General features: G+C 40.4%; 1 protein-coding gene across 2 annotated transcripts in view; it reads right to left on the reverse strand.

Annotated features, from left to right (window-relative positions):
• Positions 1-22,107, reverse strand: part of ntn1b (netrin 1b) — a 176,364-nt gene that overhangs the window by 100,074 nt on the left and 54,183 nt on the right. Inside the window, exons 6-7 of one of the 2 annotated variants that reach the window (XM_012867862.3) lie at positions 20,713-20,787; positions 4,383-7,047 (exon numbers count right to left, since the gene is read on the reverse strand). The exons of the other annotated variant lie outside the window; for it this stretch is intronic. Of the exons in view, the coding sequence (XP_012723316.1) occupies positions 6,728-7,047; positions 20,713-20,787 (395 nt within the window). The 3' untranslated portion in view covers positions 4,383-6,727. Of the gene's footprint in view, positions 1-4,382; positions 7,048-20,712; positions 20,788-22,107 lie in introns of those variants that run through there. 2 annotated transcript variants of the gene reach the window in all.

The raw sequence follows: 22,107 nt of genomic DNA on the forward strand, positions 1-22,107 counted from the left end.
TCTCCCTGGGAGGGATTCATCTTGGAGGAGGAGGAAGTCAAAGGAAATATGGTCTGAGAGCAGTAGCTTGGAGACCTTGCAGCCCGGCACCCTATCCCAGTATTTAAAGAGCTCAGCCACAAGATTTGTTTTCCTGTAGATCTCCAAAACAGCAAAGTAAAAATAAATGAAGTAAAACCCAAAACAAAAAAACTTCTGGCAACATTTAAGTAGACATTGTAATTTCAGCTCTCCTGTGAAAAATATAGCAGCAGTGAGTGGAAATAGCCAAAAGTCTCATTTTTTGACATCTAATCAATCCATGTTTTAGTAGAGATGGATTAACTGCACTGGATTGGAAGAGAACTTATAAATACTGGGCAGGCATTAGGTGGCTGTTCCCGCCCTGGACCGGAAGCTGGGTTTTATTACTCCTATTCTGATTTGTCAATCATACAATTCAACCAATCAAATCAACGACTGAAGCCAACATGCTAGCTAATTACAACTAGAGAGGGGCGGGTCACTGAGTCACTGTGGGTAGTGCAGCATGGATATTCTGACTTATTTCCAAACAAATACAAGAAGTGACAACTGAGCAAACGAGTCGAGCAGGAAGCATCGCAAATAATTTCTGTTGGAAACGTCAGCAGTGAAGTCAATGCTGGAGTAAACATTCATGCTAGGAGGGTTAGCTACGGCAGCTAGGACCACCAGGAGCAGAACCGAGCAGAGAAACTCGATCAAATGAGAGAAACCTGCAGGCAGAAGGGAACACTGCTCTGTTCTGATCCTTCTGTTCCTTAGCTGCTGTAGCTAAACCTCCAGGATGAATGTTTACTTCAGTCAGTGTTCAGCCTGACGTCAGTGCTTATGTTCATCACAAGGATTATGCTTCACTTTTGAGTTAATTGAAAGGACACAGCACTACACTCCGGGGTGACAGATCTGACTGATAGATTCCAGCCCAAATACAATGGAAAACCCGGCCAACTAAAAAACAAAAAAACAGCACAAATCTCAACCTCTCTTTGAACACATAATAAAGAACACGCCATTAGCGCACAACTGCACTGAAGCAAAGCAAAACATCAAACCTACAGGCCCCCCACACAATGTGCAACTAGGCAACCAAATAAGACACAAGCAACACCACTTTAACAATCATGTTAATCAACCGGAACTTTTCATTAGTAGTCTGTCACGAGAGTTGTAAATCTAAGTTAATATAAAATTACTCTCTCGCTCATCTAACATTACAACTTCACAGGTTGAACTGGCCATCAGGAGCACCAGGTTTTCCTATTAGCCCGGACGATGGCCCGGCCCACTGGCCCGGCCCAGCCTGTTCAGCGATCGCAAAGGTTCGGGTCGCTCTTGATAACAAAAACAAACCAAGTCATCGCTCGGGTATCTGCCTGACTGAAACACTTGTGACACTTGAGTAACTAGAGACTATTATTTATTGATGATGTCAGGCTTGACAGATTCTAAACATTTGAAACATAAATTAATTAATAAAATGAGAGAAAATGCCAAGAGTTGGCATTTTATTAAAATTAGGAAGTTTTTAGTTTTCTGCTACACAATTACAACTATTTTGATGTAATAATAATTTTTTATAAAAAAAACACCAAATGTTGTGAAAAACTTCCGAAATCTTTACAGCCCAGTTGAGTGTAAACCTGCCCAATCTGGCAACAGTGACTTTTTTCAATTTCTTTTCTTTTCTTTTCTTTTCTTTTTAGATTTTGGGATTTTATTGACGTACATTTTTTTCCTCAGCACTGTAGCAGTGGTCACAAAGCCAGTGTTCAGCCTGCAGCATATAAAATGTTTTTTCGAAAAAGTGTGCACACCTGAAAAAAATGTAATGCCCCCCTTTCATTCATTTCTGTACTGGTATCCAATCAGACAGCTTCTGCAGTCTGCTCTCCCTATTCGCCTCAGACACAGAAGAAAAAATAAGTACCTGCTGTAGTTGATCATCAGAGATAACTTTCACGAGAGCAGTTTGCACAGAGTAGTTATTGATTTATGAAATAATGCAATCTGCAGATGTTAGCAGACGTTTAGTACTAACAGAGCACACATAAAAAGCAAGTCCCATTTTTAACAGGTTTGTAGGACTTCCTTCTTTCACCTCTGGAATATTGCCAAAATTGGAAAATCCTATCCCAGGGTGAGAGTACTCCAGACGTTTTGGGCTGCATTATTTGCTTTCAGACTGCAGGTTTACTGGTGGTTTCAACAGTTTCTAAAAGCAGATTGAGAGGTTGATCTTTTAATTATTCGTCTTCTCCAACTTCAAGTTTTTGTCCATGAGACAGATATTTTGTCTACTCTTAAGACTAGACTTAAAACTAACTATATATACCACTCTAACTATAAGCTTTTTGATAAAGCGTATAGTCAGAATGGCTTAGGTTGTCCCTAGCTATCTCTATAGTTATGCTGCTATAGGCTTATGCTGCTGGCGGACATACAGACCATTCCTCCTCTGTTACTTTCTCCTGCTACTCTCCAATTTTGCAGTTATTTGTAATTATTTAAGGGAACATAGCGTAAGTATCAGGATTTTTGCAGACGTCTGCCCAATCTAGTGATAAATTGAAACGACAGCAACGTTGTGCACATGCAGGGGAGAAGAAGAAAAGCATCTGCCGCTGCGACTGCACAGGTCTTTTGTTTAGAGGCGTGATGTCTTCGGAGGTAAGAAAGCTATAAATATTGAAGTTAGTCCCTATTCTCTTGCTAATGCATCGATTATGGTGGAGACTCAACAAAGCAGCCAGGTGAATGAGAGTGCTCAGAGGATTCGGCCTGAATCACTCTCTCATGAACTGAATAATCCAGCCTATAGAAGCAACTGTGGTAAATAAAGGATAACTAATTTTAAACATTGGGCAATTGTAAGGGCACGTATGGGGAAAGAAAATAAATAATATTCAACTATGAAACTTACACTATGCACCTTAAAACTTTTGACTTTATGTGCTCTCTTTTATTGTTTCTTTTTACAGAAGCAACGTCTGGGCAACCGTTTTAGTTAACTGTGACACCTTTCTCTAGTGGGGTTGCTGCTAAACTATTGCTGCCAATAGCTTTGTGTTTTCTTTCTATAGATGATACACTTGGCTCTGTCTAGCTGTGTTTAATCTTGTCTCTCTCCTTCACAAAGCAACTGAATGAGTTTTTGCTCTAATGTGCTCTCTTTATTTACATAGATTATTTTTCCTACTGGCTCAAAACTTGTCTGTTAATTGTTTATCTCCTAGATAAAGACACTAGAGGAACTATAGTACTGGTGTAATACATTTTCTGCTCTTTTAACATAGAAAGTACCCATGGCTCAGTGTTTCAGTGTGTGTGTGTGTGTGTTTTGTCTTTTAAAACCCCCAGTTGGTGATGGCAGATGGTAGCCCACCATCAGCCAGGTTGTGCTGAAGTTTTTTTTTTACCTTTTAAAGGGGAGTTATCCTCTCAAATGTCACTACATGGCTGCTTGGTATGAGGGGATTGCTGAAAAGTTAACGAAAATGCAAGCGACTGTCCTTGTTTGTTACATTTGTTTAAAATTGCCTTTGAATGTTCAAGTTAAAATGTTTTCAAATGTTCTTTTTTTGTTTCTACACTATTCTGTTTTATTTTCCTATATTTTAATCATGTAAAGCACTTTGCATTGTCTCTGTACTGAATTGTGCTATATAAATAAATTTGCCTTGCCTTGCCTAGCCTTGTTCAAGACGAGTGATTTCTGCAAGTCAGTGAGTTGATGAAGTTGGATGGGAGTACATTTACCATTTACTCAACTGATTTTATCTTCTTTGGAAAGTTCCTTGAGCTGACTTATGTTCTGAATAACTGAATTGAATTGGGAAGTTGTGGACTATATCTGTGCCAGATAATTACCAAATTTAAATAGGGAGATTTATCCAGATATTAGTGGGTGTGCATGCATAAATCTTTGTGTGTATTTAGAATTTTGACACTGTGTGGAATAGAGAAAATTCACAGTAAAATCTGCTCAATTTTAAATGTGCACTTCTTTAATTCTTTACGTTATTTGTTGCATGGTTATTCCACCCAGAAGAAAATTAAGAGTTCAGAGGCATTCTTGTTTCTTCTAACAAACCTATGCTTTCATCTGTAGAAAGTAGAGTTTTATAAAACAAATGAGTTTGCAGTTTAAAAGTTTTAATTAGAAAAGCAAGTCTCCCCGCAGTTATAAAAAGTACAGAATCTATGATATTCATTCAGCCTTTTTAGATTGATGAATTTCATTTTTGACAATCTGCTCCCCAGCCAAACTCTCTTCTTTTCTTTTGCTACCGTCGCTTAAAATCTGGTGCAGATGCAACAAGAAAATGTGAAGGTCATCAATAAACAGACGAAAAGCCACGTTATTTCATGTGTCTTTAAATATATTCATTTATGATAAATGTAATATATTAGTATTACAAGACATTACACAACCATTTGCATTGGACACTCCTAACAACATTTACAAGCCAGAGTATAAACATGAGGAGAAAATTGTTGGTTTCTGTTTACGGGAGAACAAACGTCTGGTAGGAAAGTACCTTTCTGGGACAAAGCTTGAAAAACAAGTGGAAATGTTTCAGCCCAGTCCTGCTCGCAGAGTCTTTGTGCGCAGATTTTGATCAAACACAAACAGTATGATGCACAGAGCACCGAGGTGTACCCCTGGGGTTATGCATTAGCGTGTGCTTGCATTCATGCTTGATCTCCAGGGTACACGTACACTGGTGAACATTTCTTTATTTTCATTTCTGCTCATTAAACTTCTAATGTTGAAAACATGGGTTAGGTTCACAGGTAGACACAATATATCTGGTTAATGGTTTAACAACAAGAGGGGAAAAAAGTAATACTATACAGCTATTTCACATAGAGACAATCAGTCATGCCTTTCTGTCGAGTACCAAGTACAGACAAGAGATCTCTTCCTCAAAAAGACACTTTGAGGTGACGAAGATTTGACACATAGTGCTGAAAGCACTTGGACAATAAACATTAGTGACATTTTATCACTCCACAGGTTTATCTTTTTTTTTTCCTTTACAACGCCGAATACTTTCAAATAAATGTGCATCATTCACAATCATCATCAGCCCGTCAGCTACAGTAAGTGGTGAGCATGTGGCATGCAGGTGGTGTGCGGGTTCGCTCACACGGGTTTTAAAGATGTGAAAGTTTAGTCCTTATTAAATTCTTCTGTGGCTGGCATGAAACATCGGTTCGTCTGTGAGGCAGCCAGATTTTGCGCTGGCCATACAACTAATGCGGGTCCTTTACATAAATTCAGGAATTTCTGCCTGTTGTTCGGGACGCCTCCCCAAAACGTGTGAACACATCCAATATGTTCGAAAACGTCGGACTAGTAAATAATATAAGTGCATCGTTGACATGTCTACTCTACGTCTAGGTAATAAAACAGCTTCTACAAAACCAAACCAAACAAAAAAAACAAGGACTTATGCACACATTGTTACTTTACATTGCAGAGGTCACAACCATAAGTTATTGTGCAGGTGCATCACAATAAATCAAAATATCACTGAAAGGGTCATTTATTTCAGCAGATCAATTCAAAAAGTGAAACACGTGGGCTATAGATTGTTTAGACACACTGTAAAATGCTTCTATTAATTTTGATGAGTATAGGTTAAACCCTAAGTAAAATGATTTTAAACAGAGAAACTTTCTGTCATGGCTTCAATCATGAGAAGGCCGCTGACCTCGCAATCGTCCAGCAGTCAGTCACTGAAAACCTCCAACAGGAGGGTAACCTCAGAAGGTGACAGCTAACAGTCTGAACCCAGCATTTTGATGGAAAGTTGAGTAAAAGGAAAAAGTGTGGTAGAAAATTAAGAACAAAAATAAAAAATCATGTTTTATTGGTCGTATGTGATAGTCGCTCTCAGGGACTGAATTTTGGGTTTCACTGTAAGCTATGAAAATCTAAATTAACAGAAGTCACTTGAAATATTTCCCCCATTGTGTAAAATTTCTCTCTAATTAGGCGTTTAAATTGGAATTGATGATTAAAATAAATTCCCCTGTTTATGATACTTTCATCTACTGAGATGCACCTGACTTGTACAGAAACAGAAAAGGATCTCAATGGTGTTTAGATCCCAGAACCCAGTGAGGTAACGCTCCTGCGTGATCAGGAAGTTCTGGGGGGGGGGGGGGGATGGCACACTGAGATGGCAGCTTAGAACAGATTAATTGTTTAGTAAAAGTCAACAAAATTTGGCAGAGTTGCAGGAGCAACCTTTCATGCACGCGTACAGTCCTGTGAGGCTGTGTTGTAGCTCCAAAGAGTTTTTCACAGCACCAGGAAAAGAAGCTTTGCAGTGTTACTATACAGCGACGTCAGGGGGCTAAAAAGGTTTTTTTTATGAGGCATGTCTGTGGAATTAGGTGCAAACTCTGCAATTACACAATATATCACACCTCAAAGACAAAGGAACAGAACAACTGTAGAGCGAGCTCCTTCACAAAAGTTCCTAAAAACATTATTCTCTTTTGTACTCCAGCTCAGAGCAGCAGCACTCGGTCATCTCCCCCACTCCTCCTACTTTTGTCCCTTTATTTATAACTATTTCAGTTCATCTATCATCCATCCCTTCCTCTCTCCTCGCTGTAATCCCGGCAGAGGCGTCGGCTTGCTGCCGCGCCGCAAACCGATTTCCCCTCGCCGACGGGACATCTTTTTTCTTTAACACTTTCCCCTCTTGCCGCGCTGTTGGAACTTCCTCAGCCGACGGCCCCACAGGTCCTTCCACGGGATGAGCAGGCTTCCTTTGTCGGCGACTACTCCGCTCTGTCCGGGGGAGTCGTCGTCGCTGCCCAGGAGCAGGTACTTCCTCCCGGGCTTGATCTTGGGACACTTGCAGGCCACGTCCTTGGCGCGCACCCACAGCAGCTGGTCTCCACGGCGGATGCGGTGTCCCCCTTGTTTGTAGACAGAAATGATGTTGACGGTGAACTTCCACCACTCGCCCGCCTTGTCTCCTTTGAGGACATGCACTTGGACAGCTGGGGGAGAAGAAAAGCAGAGGTTCAGCTACGTTTGTGAACAATCAGTGAATGCTTACAAACTCATCTTTTGCCAGATTAGAAGTATGTTTCACTGAAATAATGAAAACTTGACATCTGACTTTGGACTTATACTGCTTGGTGTAAGTTAATTATTTCTCTATATCCATCCATCCATCCATCCATCCATTTTATAACACGTCTATCCTTACTGGGGTCGCGACGGGTGCTGGCGCCTATCTCCAGCTGTCAATGGGCGAGACGTGGGGTACACCCTGGACAGGTCACCAGTCTGTCGCAGGGCAACAATTGCTCTATATATCTTTCCTATATATAAATGCATAGCCACCATTAGATACTACCTGGATGTCAGACGGCTGTTTAAGTGTGAAAAGGCCTTCTCTGCCCTACCATCACAAGCGTGAGGATGTAGCGTTAGCTCAACTCTTTTGGAAATTCAAAAGGAACGCTGATTTGGTGAGATAAGACTAAAATGTTGCTTCTTAACAACAAACACGCTAGGTGGGTCTGGTATGAACCAAAGGAGGGGTGAGTGGAAAAACACCTCATGCTTACTGATAAGTATAGTGGAGGACCTGTGATGCTGTGGGGGGGCACCTAACTAGGCCCCGGGTGCCTTGTTAGCGTGCATAGCATCATGAACTCTTTGGAATAACGGGAGACTTTAAATACTAGTCATGCAGCCCAGATCCTTACATGGAAATTGGGTCATACTTGGGTTTTTAACTGGGATTAGGACCCCAAATGTACGGTCAAATCAACACAGAAATGGTTTCTCAGACACACAATGCGCCTTTTATGTGACCTTCCTCAGTCTCCGGTGCTAAATTGGAGAAAACCCGTTAGTGAGTAGTAGAAGAGATAGTACCAGAGAGGATCCAGGGTTCTGGATGATCCAGAGAGATTTGTAAAGAGAAGTAAGCTGAGATTATGCTCGACTTTTGTGAAATGTTAAAGGAGAAAGCGAAGTTATCTTGGCAAAAAAAGAAGGTATGCCAATAACTTTGCTCCCAAGGGTTTTGTTAAGAGTAATCATTTCTAACCGTGGGATTTTCTTTTCCTGCACTCAACACATGTGTATAGCAATGTAAAAAACTATATTAAAGGTTTGATTTTTCAAACATTTTCAGGGTGAGAATATAACACCGCAATGACAAGAGCTGGATTTCTGAGCTCTTTCTAATGTATTTAATGGAAAAAAAACTCTACATCTGCAACTAATAGAAGTTCTGAGACAAATTTTCTCCATTTGATCTGTCAGGTGCGAAGTTGGAGCTGTGAACATCTGAAGACCGGCAAAAGCAGGGTAAATCACCCCAAACCTGGGACCCATCGGGACAACGCCTGTGGTAGACATTTTCATACCAGGGGAGGAATAAAGCCCAAAGTCGATTTAGCTATTACTATGTCACTGTGGCTGCAACAAGGCGTGTAAACAGCTCAGCAGCATTGGTACTAATGCGTGCTTGAAGTGAAGGGCTTTGTTCTGCGAGTTTAGCCAGGAATGTCCAATTATACTGTGAGTGGTTGGCTTTTTTTTTTACCTAAAGCTGTGGGAAGTCATTTGATCTGAAGAAGACTGAACAGGATTCATGAAGTAACAAAATAATTTTTATTTAACACCAGTCCAAGGTATTTCTGATTTTGGCGCAATGGCATTTTTTTTTAACGGTGCCTTGCAAAAGTATTCATATCCTCAGAACATCGAAAATTTTGTTTGTGATTTAAGGAGTCAGACCAACACAAAGTAGTGCATAACTGTGAAGAATTTTATCTTTTTAAATAAATAATTCCAACAGTGGCTCATTTTGTAGTAAGATCCCTTCTACAACGATAACCCTGAATTCAATCCAAGCAACTAGTTTTAAAACTTACCTAATTAGTAAATATGTCCATTCATGTTATTAGGCTTTCTCCTCCCGTTTCCCTCCCGTTGCCACCTTGGAGGCCATTCAGTTCACCTGTGTCTGCTCGGTATAACCTCATTGCTTCTGGGAAATATTCTGTTTACTCTGCTGCCTGCCTGCCTGCCTGCTGCACTTTGCTCTCGCTACACTCCAGAAACAACGTCAAAACAACACTCCACCTGTGTGTCATTTAATCTCAGTATCCCTCCAGCTACTCTGTGAAGGCCTCAGAGATTTGTTAGAGAACATGAGTAAATCCGTGGAGATGTTTAAAGCAGGGTTAGGTTATAAAACAATATTCCAAGCTTTGGACTCTGCAGTAGCCCTATTGATATTAATCAGAGAATCGGCCCATAGCAACTTTGGAGAAGCTGCAGAGATCAACAACTCGGGTGGGAGAATCTTTATACAGGACAATTGTCAATTTTGCATTTCAAAAATCTGGCCTTTATGGAAGAACGGCAAGAAGAATGCCATTGTTGACAGAAAGTCACAGGAAGTCCCATTTGAAGTTTTGGTACGAGTAATGTAGGAGACCCAGCAAACACGTTCTGGTCAAAAAAGATCAAAACTGAACTACTTGCCTACAGGCAAAGCACTATGTATGATGGGAAACTAACACTGCACCATCCCATCAGTAAAACATGATGTTGGAAGCATTGTGCTCTGGCCATGATTCCCTTCAGCTGAAACGGGGGAAGCTGGTCAGAGTTGATGGGAAGATGGGAGACCTAAAGATGTACGGGAAAAAGTTTCAGTCCCCAGATGTTCAAAGTTGTCAGCAACATACCCGCAAAAATAATTTACTCAGGGGGTAAAAACAGAGGCGACCGGTTCGTATACTTTTCAGATTACGGGTCTGTGAAATAGTATCTCCACTTGACAATTATGCGCTGCTTTGTGTTGATCTATCACATAAAACCCCAATAAAATACAATACTGCAATGTGACCAAACGGAAAGGTGTCCAAGGGTGAAAAATTATTTTGTAATAAAAAAAAAAAGATTCAGATTTTTTTTCTCAATGGAAAGTTTTCCTTTTTGTTGCCTGTCCTTATCAGTCAACCCCAGTCAACTCCAGAAATGGAATGAGGTGTTCAAGGGGGGGTTTTCGTCAATGCGTGGTGTGAGCAAATTGCTCACAATTTTAGGAGAAAGAAGGTCTGTTGGGCTGAGTAGAGCGAGCTCTCACAGCCCTGCCATTCACTGCAGGCCTCTCCTTCATCCTGACACATAAAGGGTGCGGGGGAGGGGGGAGGAGGGGTGTTAGGTAGTAGAAGCAGGGGGCCACTATTTGTCCTCGCAGCCACAGAAAAAGCTCCAGGAGAATTGGGATGTGTTTCCGACCTCGTGAGCTGTCCGGGGTTCTGCTCCCAGAACTCCATCCAACTTCACAGCGTGAGAATCCAGCAGGGACGGGGATCGCCCCGCTGCACTCAGTGGAGGAGACCCGGTTGTGGCGCGGGGGCCCCAGGCTCCCTGTCAGTGTCTTGCCTCTCTTGCTTTCACTCTCAAGTATGTTTTCAGACTGTGGGGTGTATTGAAGCGCACACAAATCCACACACACACACACACGCACGCACACACACACACACCTTGTGTCATTTGCTTTAAGTTAAATAGACACCAGTCGGAAAATGGGGTTTGACGAAAGGAAGTGTGGGATGATCTCGAGTTCAAACAATGGCTGCCGACCGGGCCTCCCTTCCAGCCAGACTTCCAACCGCGCCGATCTTCTTTGGGTGTGCGGCAGCTTGACACTGCATGCCACCAACAGGCGAGGGGGCTAATGAAATTAGAGCCTGGCTAATTAGCCCGCAGAAGCCCCCGTCCCCTCTGGTTATCAGCTGAGTGAATGATCAGCGACCTGCTACCCCTGGGTGAGTGCGGAGAGGTGGCCGAGGGGATCTGGGGGCCCTGTCTTTGAGCGCTATCCCGGAGCGTTGGTAAACACGCGGCCCTTTTGATTCATTGTCCTCCTCCTGGCAGGGAGAGGGAGGGTACGTGTGTGCAGAGGAGGGTGTCTGGGGCGGAATATAATCCCTTTGTGTCTACCGTCTCCGTAGCTACGGCGGTGATGGAAAAACAAAAATTGAATAAACAAAACATATTTCTTTTTCTCCGGGGTGGCAATCCGTCACCGTCTGCTTAATTTACCACCTGTTTGTGCCCTGAGGAATGCTCGGTGCCGGCAAAGCGCACAACTGTGTTTAAACAGAGGGCCCCTTCCCGTGACCCCCGGGGGCCTGCATCAGCACTCACACGCGGGGGGTTGCACCCCCTCCCCCGAAGAATAGAGAAGAGACTCTGAAGGCCCACAAAGGCAAGGCGACAAGCCTGAGAAATGAATTAGACCGTGGCAAAGGGAACGCATGCTGGGCGCTGGTGTCTGCCTCGCTGCCTCGACACGATTCGGGATAAAATCATCTGCTTCAGAGGAATCCAACAGCAAACACACACAGGCTTCGCTTGAAGCGGCCTCACTGATTTATAGGCACACTGCCGCTCTCAGCGCCGATGATTAAGATTCGAGTCGATGGAAATATGAGGAATGATCACATATGGCTTCATCTCCAAATGCTGTAAATGGACTGGATTGGAGTGGACTCAACTGTGAGGGGGACTAAAATACATTTGGCCTGTGTTCATCTGGAAAATATAAAAAGAAACCAAATCTGCTCCTCCGTTGAACTGACGCATTTTGCTGATAATGACTTTGAATGCAAGTTCAGAAAGCGATCTACACAAGCAGAAATTACATTAACACAAACCATTTTATTCCAATGACCTTTTTTCCTCCTTTTTATGTTTTAGAGTATTTATACACAGAGTTTTGGCTTGGTTCATTCACTTGAATATATTTCATTGGGACTTTATAACAATAAACAGGTGGGCATCACTTTAAGGGGATAGAAAATTATACACAGTTTCACCAAATTAAAATTATAAAGTGTATCATGCATTTGTTCTCAGCCTCCTATGAGTCAATACTGTGTTAAAGCAACTTTCGCCGCATTTCTAACTTTTTTAGGGGGCATTTCGAAACTGACATCTTCACACGTTCTTCTTTGTGAAATGCGTCTAGATCAGCCAGATTTGAAGGAGAGCTTTTGTCTTTTTTTTCCGGCCACAGAATCTCAGAATTTGTGGCTCCAGTCCCTTGGACCCAGCATCCTGTATTTTTTTTAGATGCTCGCCTGGCTTTACACCCCCGAATCAAACGGATGGTTCATTATGAGGCCTGTGTGGAACATGACGACAAACTGAGGTGGGAATTCAGCAATTAAGTAAGCTGTGTAGGAGCACAGACACATCTAAGGACAAGAGCTCTGGAGTGCTGGAGTTCACCAACCTTGATTGGAACCTTTTTATAATTTTTACAACTTTATGTTTAGCACCATCGTGCTGGAAAGGGCACTTAATGTGCAGAATATGAAATCTTTTTGCCATTTTGCTTTTTATTGAGTAACAGTGGGAGTCTAACAAGCTCGTTTGTTAGGGGACTATCTGCTCATGCGTGAACCTGCAGTCTGCGGTGAGATGCCTCTTCAGCCTCTTAGGATGTCAACTTTGGAAAGAGCATTACATTAACAGCAGTGGTGGGCGGTGCCCCTTTAGTTTCATGTAAAACCTTTCCAAACAGCCGAATCTTTTAAACAAGAAAAACTGTGTAGGAGTGACCGGCAGTGCAGCAATGCAGCAGTCAGGGAAGAGCAGCGCAGAGCGACTCTGTGGCTAGAGAGAACCTTGGTGCTTCTGGAACGTTTTCCAGTATCTTAATAAAAGATACCATAGGAACAATAGGACGAAGGGTTTTAAGGGTATTAAAATGTATAAAAATTCTAGAATACCTTGATGCTGTTAACCAGAATATCAAGTATTTTGCTTTCTCAAAGAGGTTTTCTTTTAGGATTCTGCACCATTCATTTTCCCATCAACTCATACCAGTTTCCCTGGCTCTCCCTAAGAGAAGGATCCTGCCACCACCATACTTCACTATTAGGTCCCTCTTATACATAGTTGTTTACATCTAGGCCAAATACAATGCTTATTCGTGCTCCCGTCTGTCCAGTGCATCATTTTCCTGCGTTTTCTGAATCCACTACACCGCTTTAGGCATGACTGATGTAAGAAACCAGCGAGGCCATCACAGAACCAGAAATGGTTCATACACTGAGATTCAATTACGACAGTACTAAATACGTGCCTTCTGAAGGCTTCTGAATGTTGGACTGGGTTTTAGTTTTGGAATATCAGTGTTAAAAGGTTGGCAGTTGTGTCTGCAGGAAAAGCACTGACTCTGGGAGACTGAATACAAACAGATGTCACGCTCTTCTTCTTTTATGGGCAAAAAATAAAACTAAATAATGCATGATTATCCTTCTGCTTTACAGCTGTGTGTCACAATTTCCAGGTGTTTGGGTTATGATTCTATTTTGTGCTTGCTGTTTACTTATATGGTCATTTAGGTCTTGCCAAATTAGTTTTTTGCTTTTGGATCCAGCTTCATAGTTTATTCTTGTGTTTTGTTCTTTGTAGGTTTAGTAATATTTCTGTTACATCTCTGTTTATTTCTTCCCCATGGCTGGTAGCTTCTTTTTACCTACCGCTCTATCTGCGTTTATTAGTTTATCTCTCTCTCAGCTTCCACGGCTGCTTTAACTAAGGCTGTGGAAGCCGCTCTGAGGAGACGAGGAGGGGCTCTACTGCACTCAGGAGATGAGAATCTGTAGCTGCTGACGAGGACGTGGAGGCCGCTCTATGACATCGTTGTCTACGGCGGGAGGAAGAGGAAACGGGAGGTTCTGAGACAGGCGGGAACGTTGGAGCGGAGCTTGGAAGGAGGAGAGGCTTTGCAGGCATCCTTGGAGCTGGGCTGAAGGCTGGTCGAAGGAGTGGCCCAGTGGTCCTAAACTCCAGTCCTTGAGGGCCGGTTTCCTGCAACTGTTAGACGCGTCTCTGCTTCAACACACCTGACACCAAAATTAACTCATGAGCAAATCTCTGCAGAGCTTGGCTCCTATCCGAATGCCTCCATTGGGTAAGGACTCTTTAGCCAAAGCAGAAGTAGGTCGGCGCTCGCCGTGATAAGTGCTGACCGAATAGTGCAGTCAGTAAGGAAGGAAGGAAGAAAAGGAGCCTGTATGCTTCCTCTCACAGCTACTATAGCCTAGGAACCTCACGATGTCCCTTACCGGCGCCAAGGACCTATAAGGAATCCCACAATCCTTTGCACAGCCCACCTCACGAAAATTAATGAAAATTACTGGAGAGAAGAAAGTGCAAACAGACCAAAAACACGACCGTTAGGTTAATTGGCCTCTCTAAATTATCCTTAGGTGTGCGAGAATGGTTGTTTGTCCCTGTGTTGCCCTACGATAGACTCCCGACCTGTCCAGGGTGAACCCCGCCTCTCGCCATTGACAGCTGGAGATAGGCACCAGCAACCCCCGCGACCCCATGAGGGATAGGCGTGCTAGAAAATGGATGGATGAAAGGTTTAGTAATAACAAGAAAGCTACAGTATGACACGAGGAGCACAGGGCTTGGAACACGGGCAAAGCGGTAGAAAACTCACGGCCATGGCATGGGACATGGTATTAAGAAGAAAAATGGAAGAATCCAGGTATTAGCAAAGAGAACCAGTGAGATTAAATGCAGAGTCAGGGGTGGAGAAGAACAATTGAGAGGTGATGTAAAGCAGCTTTGGCATAAGGTCAAAATTATTTGACACAGCTAGAGCTAAGCTAGGACACAGAAATTAAAGTGAGGATGTAGAATGTAAAATTAAAGGGGAAGAGAAAAACAGGGATGTAACAGGAATAATACTAAATGCACAAAGAACAAAATGCAAAAATCAAATAAGAAACTGAACATAAAAGCAAAAAACATATACGGCAAGACCGCAACAAACAAATATAAACAGCAAGCACAAATGAAAGTCAAAACTTAAACTGACTTTTTACTTCTGTTTATTAATATTTGAAGCCTTGCTTAAAATCATGATTTCTTTTCTGAAAAATTTACTTTTGATGTGATTGGGTTTTCCGAGACATGGCTCACTGACAGCAGCGCAAGCATCTTTAGCATTATGGATTATGCATGTTTTCAGATGTTGAGAGGGCAAGATGTGTGTATGGGTTTCTCTGTTCCTTAATCCCAGTCTACAATTTAAAGAGAGACGTGATATTGAGGAGCTATTTAAATTTGCTACTGAAATTATAGCCATAGAATCTAAGCGATCCATAATTCTCTGTTTTTATTGACCAACAAATTGTGACTTGTCTGAGTTTATTGCTGATCTCTCAAATGTACTTGGATTAATATCTAAAGAAAGAAAAAAATACTACATAATGGGTGATTTTAATATTAATCAGCAAAATTATGAGGTAAATTAAGCAACTAAAGGATTTCTTAATACTTTGTATTCAAACAGTTTTTTCCCACTGATAACTGTCCCCATAAGGGTGACAAATACTTCAGCAACCCTTATAGACAATATTTTTACTAATGTGTTAGATAAGTCTATGAATCCAGGTGTCTTGTCCATAGATGTGGCTGATCACTCTCCAATATTCTTAATTACTCTTAAGGAAAGTAAACAATTCCCACATCTTAAAAGTATTAAATATTAAAGGAATTTTAATGAGACAAATATGGCAAAATTCATGAAGACGGTCAGTCAATTGATAGATTTCACTTCATTGGAACTCAAGACACCCAAAAGGCTTTTACAATATTCATGAAATGAATTTCCTGTCATGATTTAGGTTTTTGTTTGTTTATTTTGGACTTTTCTGGGCTTTTCTTGGATCAGCCTTCACCTCTCAGCCACTATCCAATCAGCTCACTCTCCTTCCAGCCAACACCTTGCTCTTAATCAGATCCACCTGCTGCACTAATTAGTCAACTCTGTGCACCTGTCTACATATACCTGCTTCAGCCAACTCATCCCAGCCACAACGTCTCTTCCACTGAGCTATATAATACACTGGAGTGCTAATCGCCGGCTGTTAGAACGATTCGCTTTGAAGTCATCGGCCGCCATATTGGTACTCCCTATTTTCCCCCAGTAACTAGGGAATATGTGCACTACAGCATCGAATAACGAGGATTTTCTCATGTTCAGGGGGGGGTTAAAACTTTTAAAATGTCAAATGCCATATACTTTTATGCTATGTTCTAAAACTATCAAGTACTGAGAAAGTCATGTGCTGAAATATTTAGCATTTTATTTATTTAAATATATATATATAACATTTATAAATATATAAATAACAATATACAAGAACATATATTTACATATATGTATACATATACATACGTATATACATATACACATACTTATATATATATATATATATATATATATATATATATATATATATATATATATATATATATATATATATATATATATATTTAATATGAATAACATGTAAAATATTTCAGCACCTAATTTCCTAGTACTTGATAGTGTTAGTACATCCACTGACTGTAGAATTACCTGTGAAACGTTTTCACACAGCCAGAAAACTGCTTGTTGTTGCAACCAAATCCTGTGGGATTCTGTGAGAGTAGGGAGGAGCAAGATGGCGGCCAGTGACTTCAGTTTTTCGGCAAAATCAGCACTCCAGTGTATAATATAGCTCAGTGGTCTCTTCTCGTTTCATCTCATCTTGTCTTGTGTGATGTGCCCTGCCTCTACCAGTCCCTGTGTGCTTAGCCAGCTGGACTGGCTACTCTCATAACTGTTGTTAGTGCAGAACTCGTCAAGTTATCAACTTGGTTCAGGGCCAATAAACTATCATTCAGTAATAAAAAACAAATTATATGTTTTTTGGTTTAAAATTAAATTCTTTAGATTCCTCTAAATCAATCCAGGTTGAAAATACTCCAATTAAGAATGTTGGCTGTGCTTGCTTCCTTGGTGTATTAGTGGATGAATCAATATCCTTGAAGCCTCACATTAGTTTCATTAGCACAGAAATTGCCAAAGCTGTAAGCACCTGATGAACACAAATGTTGCAATTCTGTTGTATTATTCAATTATATATCCATATACTAATTACTGTAATATTGCTTGGGCTAGCACCCTCCAAACCAAGCTGTTACCTGCTCTTCGCCTCCAGAAGTGAGGCCTGAGAATAATATTTAATGTAGGCTGCTCAACCTTTCAGGCCAAGGTTACCACTTTTTAAGCTCCTAAAGGTTTTTGGTAACCTTCTTTCACATTTTACTATAAGAAAACAGTGATATTGTGTATTGTTCTCCCATGTGAAAATATTCAAACTAGACACCAGTGCCCGTATTCACAAAGATTGCTAAGACTAAAATTAGCTCTTATTGACGTCATTTTAGGAAAAATCTTAGAATTTCCTGAATTCTAAGATTTGTCTCAGAACTTCAGAGGCACTGTTCCTCTTTCCAGTTCAATTCTTTCAACCTTTTTTTTCTCTCCATTTTATGTTGATCATTTTGCCAAATCCAACCGCTTTATGCAAGCAGCCAAACACAACAGCATGCTGAAAGATGAGTCCACACTAACATAAAATAGATAAAGTAGTAAAATGACCAGTATAGCGACTAAACATAACAAGCATATCAAAATGATTATGCAGGTGTAGGTAAAGTACGTTTTGATGCTGTGTGATAATTATTTTGCTAAGTTTCATCACATCACACATTTTCTTAATCTAGTCAAATAAATCCTTTTTTTCTCCATTGATTACTAGGAGCACATTTGTGATTTTTTTTTGTTTTTGTTTCTTGTACCATTAACCAATCACAGCTCTTGAAACACAGCATCACACCTACTTACGGAGTCAACCACACCTCCTCACCAAGATAAAAATCTCTGTGGTCCACTTACTCAGGCTCGCTCCAGACTTAGCTAAGACTCCTATGTGGTCATTTTTAGGCTAAAATAGGAGCTGTCTGAGAGGACTCTGGGGATCTTTGTGAATACGTGTACTGGAAATCATGACAGATCACTTTATGTTGGTGTATTACATACATTCCCAATTAAATACATCAGAAGTTTTTGAGGTAAGGGAATTAAAATGTGAGCAACTCCAGGGAGTATAAATACCTTAACAACACACTTTAAAATGATATCAACCTGGATCTGCATTATCGGAGGTGTTTCAGCTCATTCTTGTGTTCCCTCCAGTCCCTGACAGAGTTATATCACTGTTGTGTTTAGGGTTCACTTGTCTGTTTTGCGATTTGCTGTAAAATGACTAAAAGCTTTCCCAAATGCCACAAGCAGACTGCTTTCTCTAAAGTGTCCTGTTGTACTCATACAGAACATTGTCACCTATTCGTTTAGCCTTTCACGGGGTCTGCAGCAACATTAACACACGGGCTCTTTTACGACTATTCAGACAAAGCAATAAATTATAATCTCTTTGCAGTACTAAAATGCATATTCAAACTGTCGCTACCCTGTAACCCTGGAGGATAACATAAATACTGCCTGTTAGCTTATGTATTTTTAAATAAACTTGTGTAAAAAAAAAATGGATGGGGCTGTTTTTTAGTGCTTTTACCTCATAGCAATAAAATCCTGCAGGACACAAAAAGAGTTTGTATGTTATTCCTGTACATGTGTGGAGTATTCAGTTTGTTCCAACATTCGAAAATGTTAATTCTGAAGTGACATTAATTGTGAGTGTCTGCATAAATGATTTTGTGTGTCTTATATCTTTGTAATGGACTAAAAACCTATCCAGGCTGTACCCCTTGTCTCGCCTGTCAACTATGCCGTGAGCCCCTCACTAGCTCTGAATGTGATCCGCAACCTGTTTCTCATTTTCACATATGGATTAATTCATGAGCATTAAAACTAATTTGAGGCTTACATTAAAAGAGCATAGTCTTAAGTTCCAGAGTTTTTCAACTGGTTTGCCCCCTCTGGCAACAAGTTGAAATGACACCAGTGTTGTACACATGCATGGGAGAAGAGGAAAAGCATCAATGTCTTCTTTTTTTTTCTTTTCTTTTTTTTTCCTTTTTTTCTTTTTCTTCTCTTTTCATCCAGCATCAATGTCTTCTGAGATTATTGATGTTAGTCCGTGTTCTCTCGCTAATGCATCGATTATGGAAAGCACGCAGCGCGTCACACCCACACCCATGCCCAGAGGATTCATCCCAAATCACTCTCTATTGAACTGACTATTGGTGCCTATAGAGGCAAAAGCGGTAAATAGAGGATAACTCATTTTACAATGATGCAATTGTAAAGACATGTGGGAAAGAAACAATTATATTTAATCTTTACATTTGCGTATTGCCCCTTTAATGGATTTAATGGATGCTGAAAAAAAATTATCAAACCATTAAAAAAGGAGAGAAAATTGCTTGGGGAAAAAAGCTTTAAACAAACTAGTGATCCTAGTTTCTCTTTCTCAAGGCATAATAAACAAAAGTTTTGTGTTTTATTGATACAATGACTTGTTTAGTCACCTTTGATGAGAATGTAGAAGGACACCAAACTTGCTTTTTCTTCTTACTGTAGCCTATAGTTTTAATTTAGCACCTATCAAGCATGCACTGCAAAAATGGATCTAAAAATAAGCAAAATGTTCTTAAACATAGTGTTTTTGTCCTTGATTTGAGCAGGTAAATAAGATCACCTGCCAGTGGAATGAGTATTTTGACCCCTAAATTAAGATAATTAGACATTTAGCACTTGAAATAAGATGATAGAGATGAATTGTTCCTATTTTAAGTGCAAAAATCTTATTCTGTTGGCATATCATCTTATTTACCTGCTCAAATCAAGGACAGATACACACATTTTAAGAAAATTTTACTTATTTTTAGTTCCATTTTTGCAGTGTGGTGGTGGTGCCATCATGCCGAGGGTCTGTTTTGCTATCACTAATACTGGTGCACTGTGCAAAGTGGATAGAAACTATGAAGGGGGCTTAATACCGCCGAATTCTTCAACTTCATCTTTAATCAACACCTACATTGTTGGTACTTAAAGGCAATCACCATGAGGTATCTAGAACCAACAGTGTTGTCTTATGAGTTAGAATACTGCATCTTCTCTTCATCTGGTCTATCTGTAGCTTTAACAATAAAAATGTCTGCAAGATATAAAAACAAAGATTATTAGAGAAAATGAAATGCCTTAGAAACAGGGCTGCACATCACTGTTTAAATATCCTGGCTTTGCATTGTTGCATATTTATTTGGCAAAACTGAACAGACTTGAGTGATTGCGTGTTTTCTCAAGAAATTCATGTCTTTTCTTTAACATTTCCATTTAAACCTTTACAGAAGTTTTTAGTGTGTTATCACAAGAGATAAGACCTGGAAAAATGTCAACAAAAACCTCTCTGAGATTTGATCAGATTGGGCGAATCAGCACAGAAAATGAGCAATTAGCAGTGTCTAATTTGGCTGACATTGGTTTGTACATCTTGAAAACCTCAACATTCCCTGTCCGTGCTTGACAATGATCCACATGAGATAGTATTTCTAAAAACACACCATGTTCAAGGGTAGACTTCAAAAAAGCCCCAATCAGAGACCAAAAATATGTTGAACTAATCAGGAAAAGCCGACATGGCCTAATTATGTTTTCATTGAAGTCATTGATGGAGACATGAAGATGACGACAGGGTATGGATTGAACATCATTGGGCTCTGAATAATTGAGGCATTTGACCTCATGACTGCTGCCTTCCATGTGTGAGCACACATTTCCATGTACTGGACTCACTCACCAAAATCCTTCTTGCAGTACTTCTTCATGGTGATCTTCATTTTTCCCTTGGAGGCTTTACAGTAAGACTCACAATCTGGTGATAAAAAAAGGGAAAGGAGAGAAGGGAATGAGCTTTACATTGGGGTCAGGTGTAGGAGTGCATCAGTATACAATACTGGGTTAAACATAAGATGAAAACTAGTCCATATCGTTTTGGGAAACTGTTCACCCTATTATTGCAGCATTCTTATTAATTTGGCAAGTAATTATCTGTCTATTTGGCTGTACTAATTAAGCAGAAATAAAGACCTCATAAAAAAGTAAAGTACCTGGTCTTGATGCAGCAGAACACTGAAATCCACCCTCTTAATCCCAGTATGCACACACTATTCTGCATGGGAGCCCAACATAAGCAGCACGCATACGTAAATGGAAGCATTTAACCCTTCTTTTTTCCATTTTCCCAGAATAAAGTATTCATAAAACTCAGTGTGTTTTTCAAAATCCATGTTAAGCACAGAACCATCCTGTTTAATATTTTAGATTATGAGCAAGAGCTGGTCAGATTGAGCCCATGCTCCTTTAGCTTAACGCCAATAGACTTTCTACAGAGTACAGGCTTAAAAATCATTTACATTTTCTGTTCTCTCTATCATGTTCTGCTGCACAGTCAAAATGCTGCAAACCCCTCAAAACAATGCAATAAAAAAACCTATTTGTAATTGTCTGAGGCTTCTTTGATGATCTAGCAAAGGAACATCTGGCAGCAAGCCAGATGAGAAGTCTTTATTTGTTTCCTGGTACTTCTTAGGTCAGAAGTTATGTTAGTGACTTTGTCAATGTGAAAGAGTCACAATAAATAATGTTTTTTTTATGCTAATCTAATTTTAAGGTGGTTCTAACACATATTAACCAATCAATGAAAATGTTTTTTTTTTTTGTTTTATGCTGGTGTAAATTCTCGTGTTTTTTTCTCCACATTTTCAGATGCTAATTTGCACTGTTTTCAGTTAACAACAGTTTAAACCAGTTGTGCTAGTCTTCTTGGAGTTTCTCTGAAAAGTGAGCCTACGAAGATGCCAGGTGGTAGCCTCTACCTGTTTTCACCCAGCATTGGACAAACCAAAGCTCAGACAGCCAATCACGAGGAGTCTGAGCTCTACAACCAGAGCACTGCATGGTAGTGGTAGGACAGTGATATGGGCCTGTGTTTGCGGCCAGACCGGACCTGTCACTGGCAGTTACCACTAAGACTCTGAAATGTGGACCGTGTCTCCAGCCAAAGAGGAGAAAACTGCAGAAAAAAAATCTTCCTGTACATAGTTTTACATTTTGACCAGATTTTACACATTGAAAAACAAACACTCCATTTTTTATTTGTATGTTCTATACATTTCAAACGTTCATATTTGAA

The sequence above is a fragment of the Fundulus heteroclitus genome, chromosome 16 (assembly GCF_011125445.2).
Source record: "Fundulus heteroclitus isolate FHET01 chromosome 16, MU-UCD_Fhet_4.1, whole genome shotgun sequence".
NCBI classification, from domain to species: Eukaryota; Metazoa; Chordata; class Actinopteri; order Cyprinodontiformes; family Fundulidae; genus Fundulus; species Fundulus heteroclitus.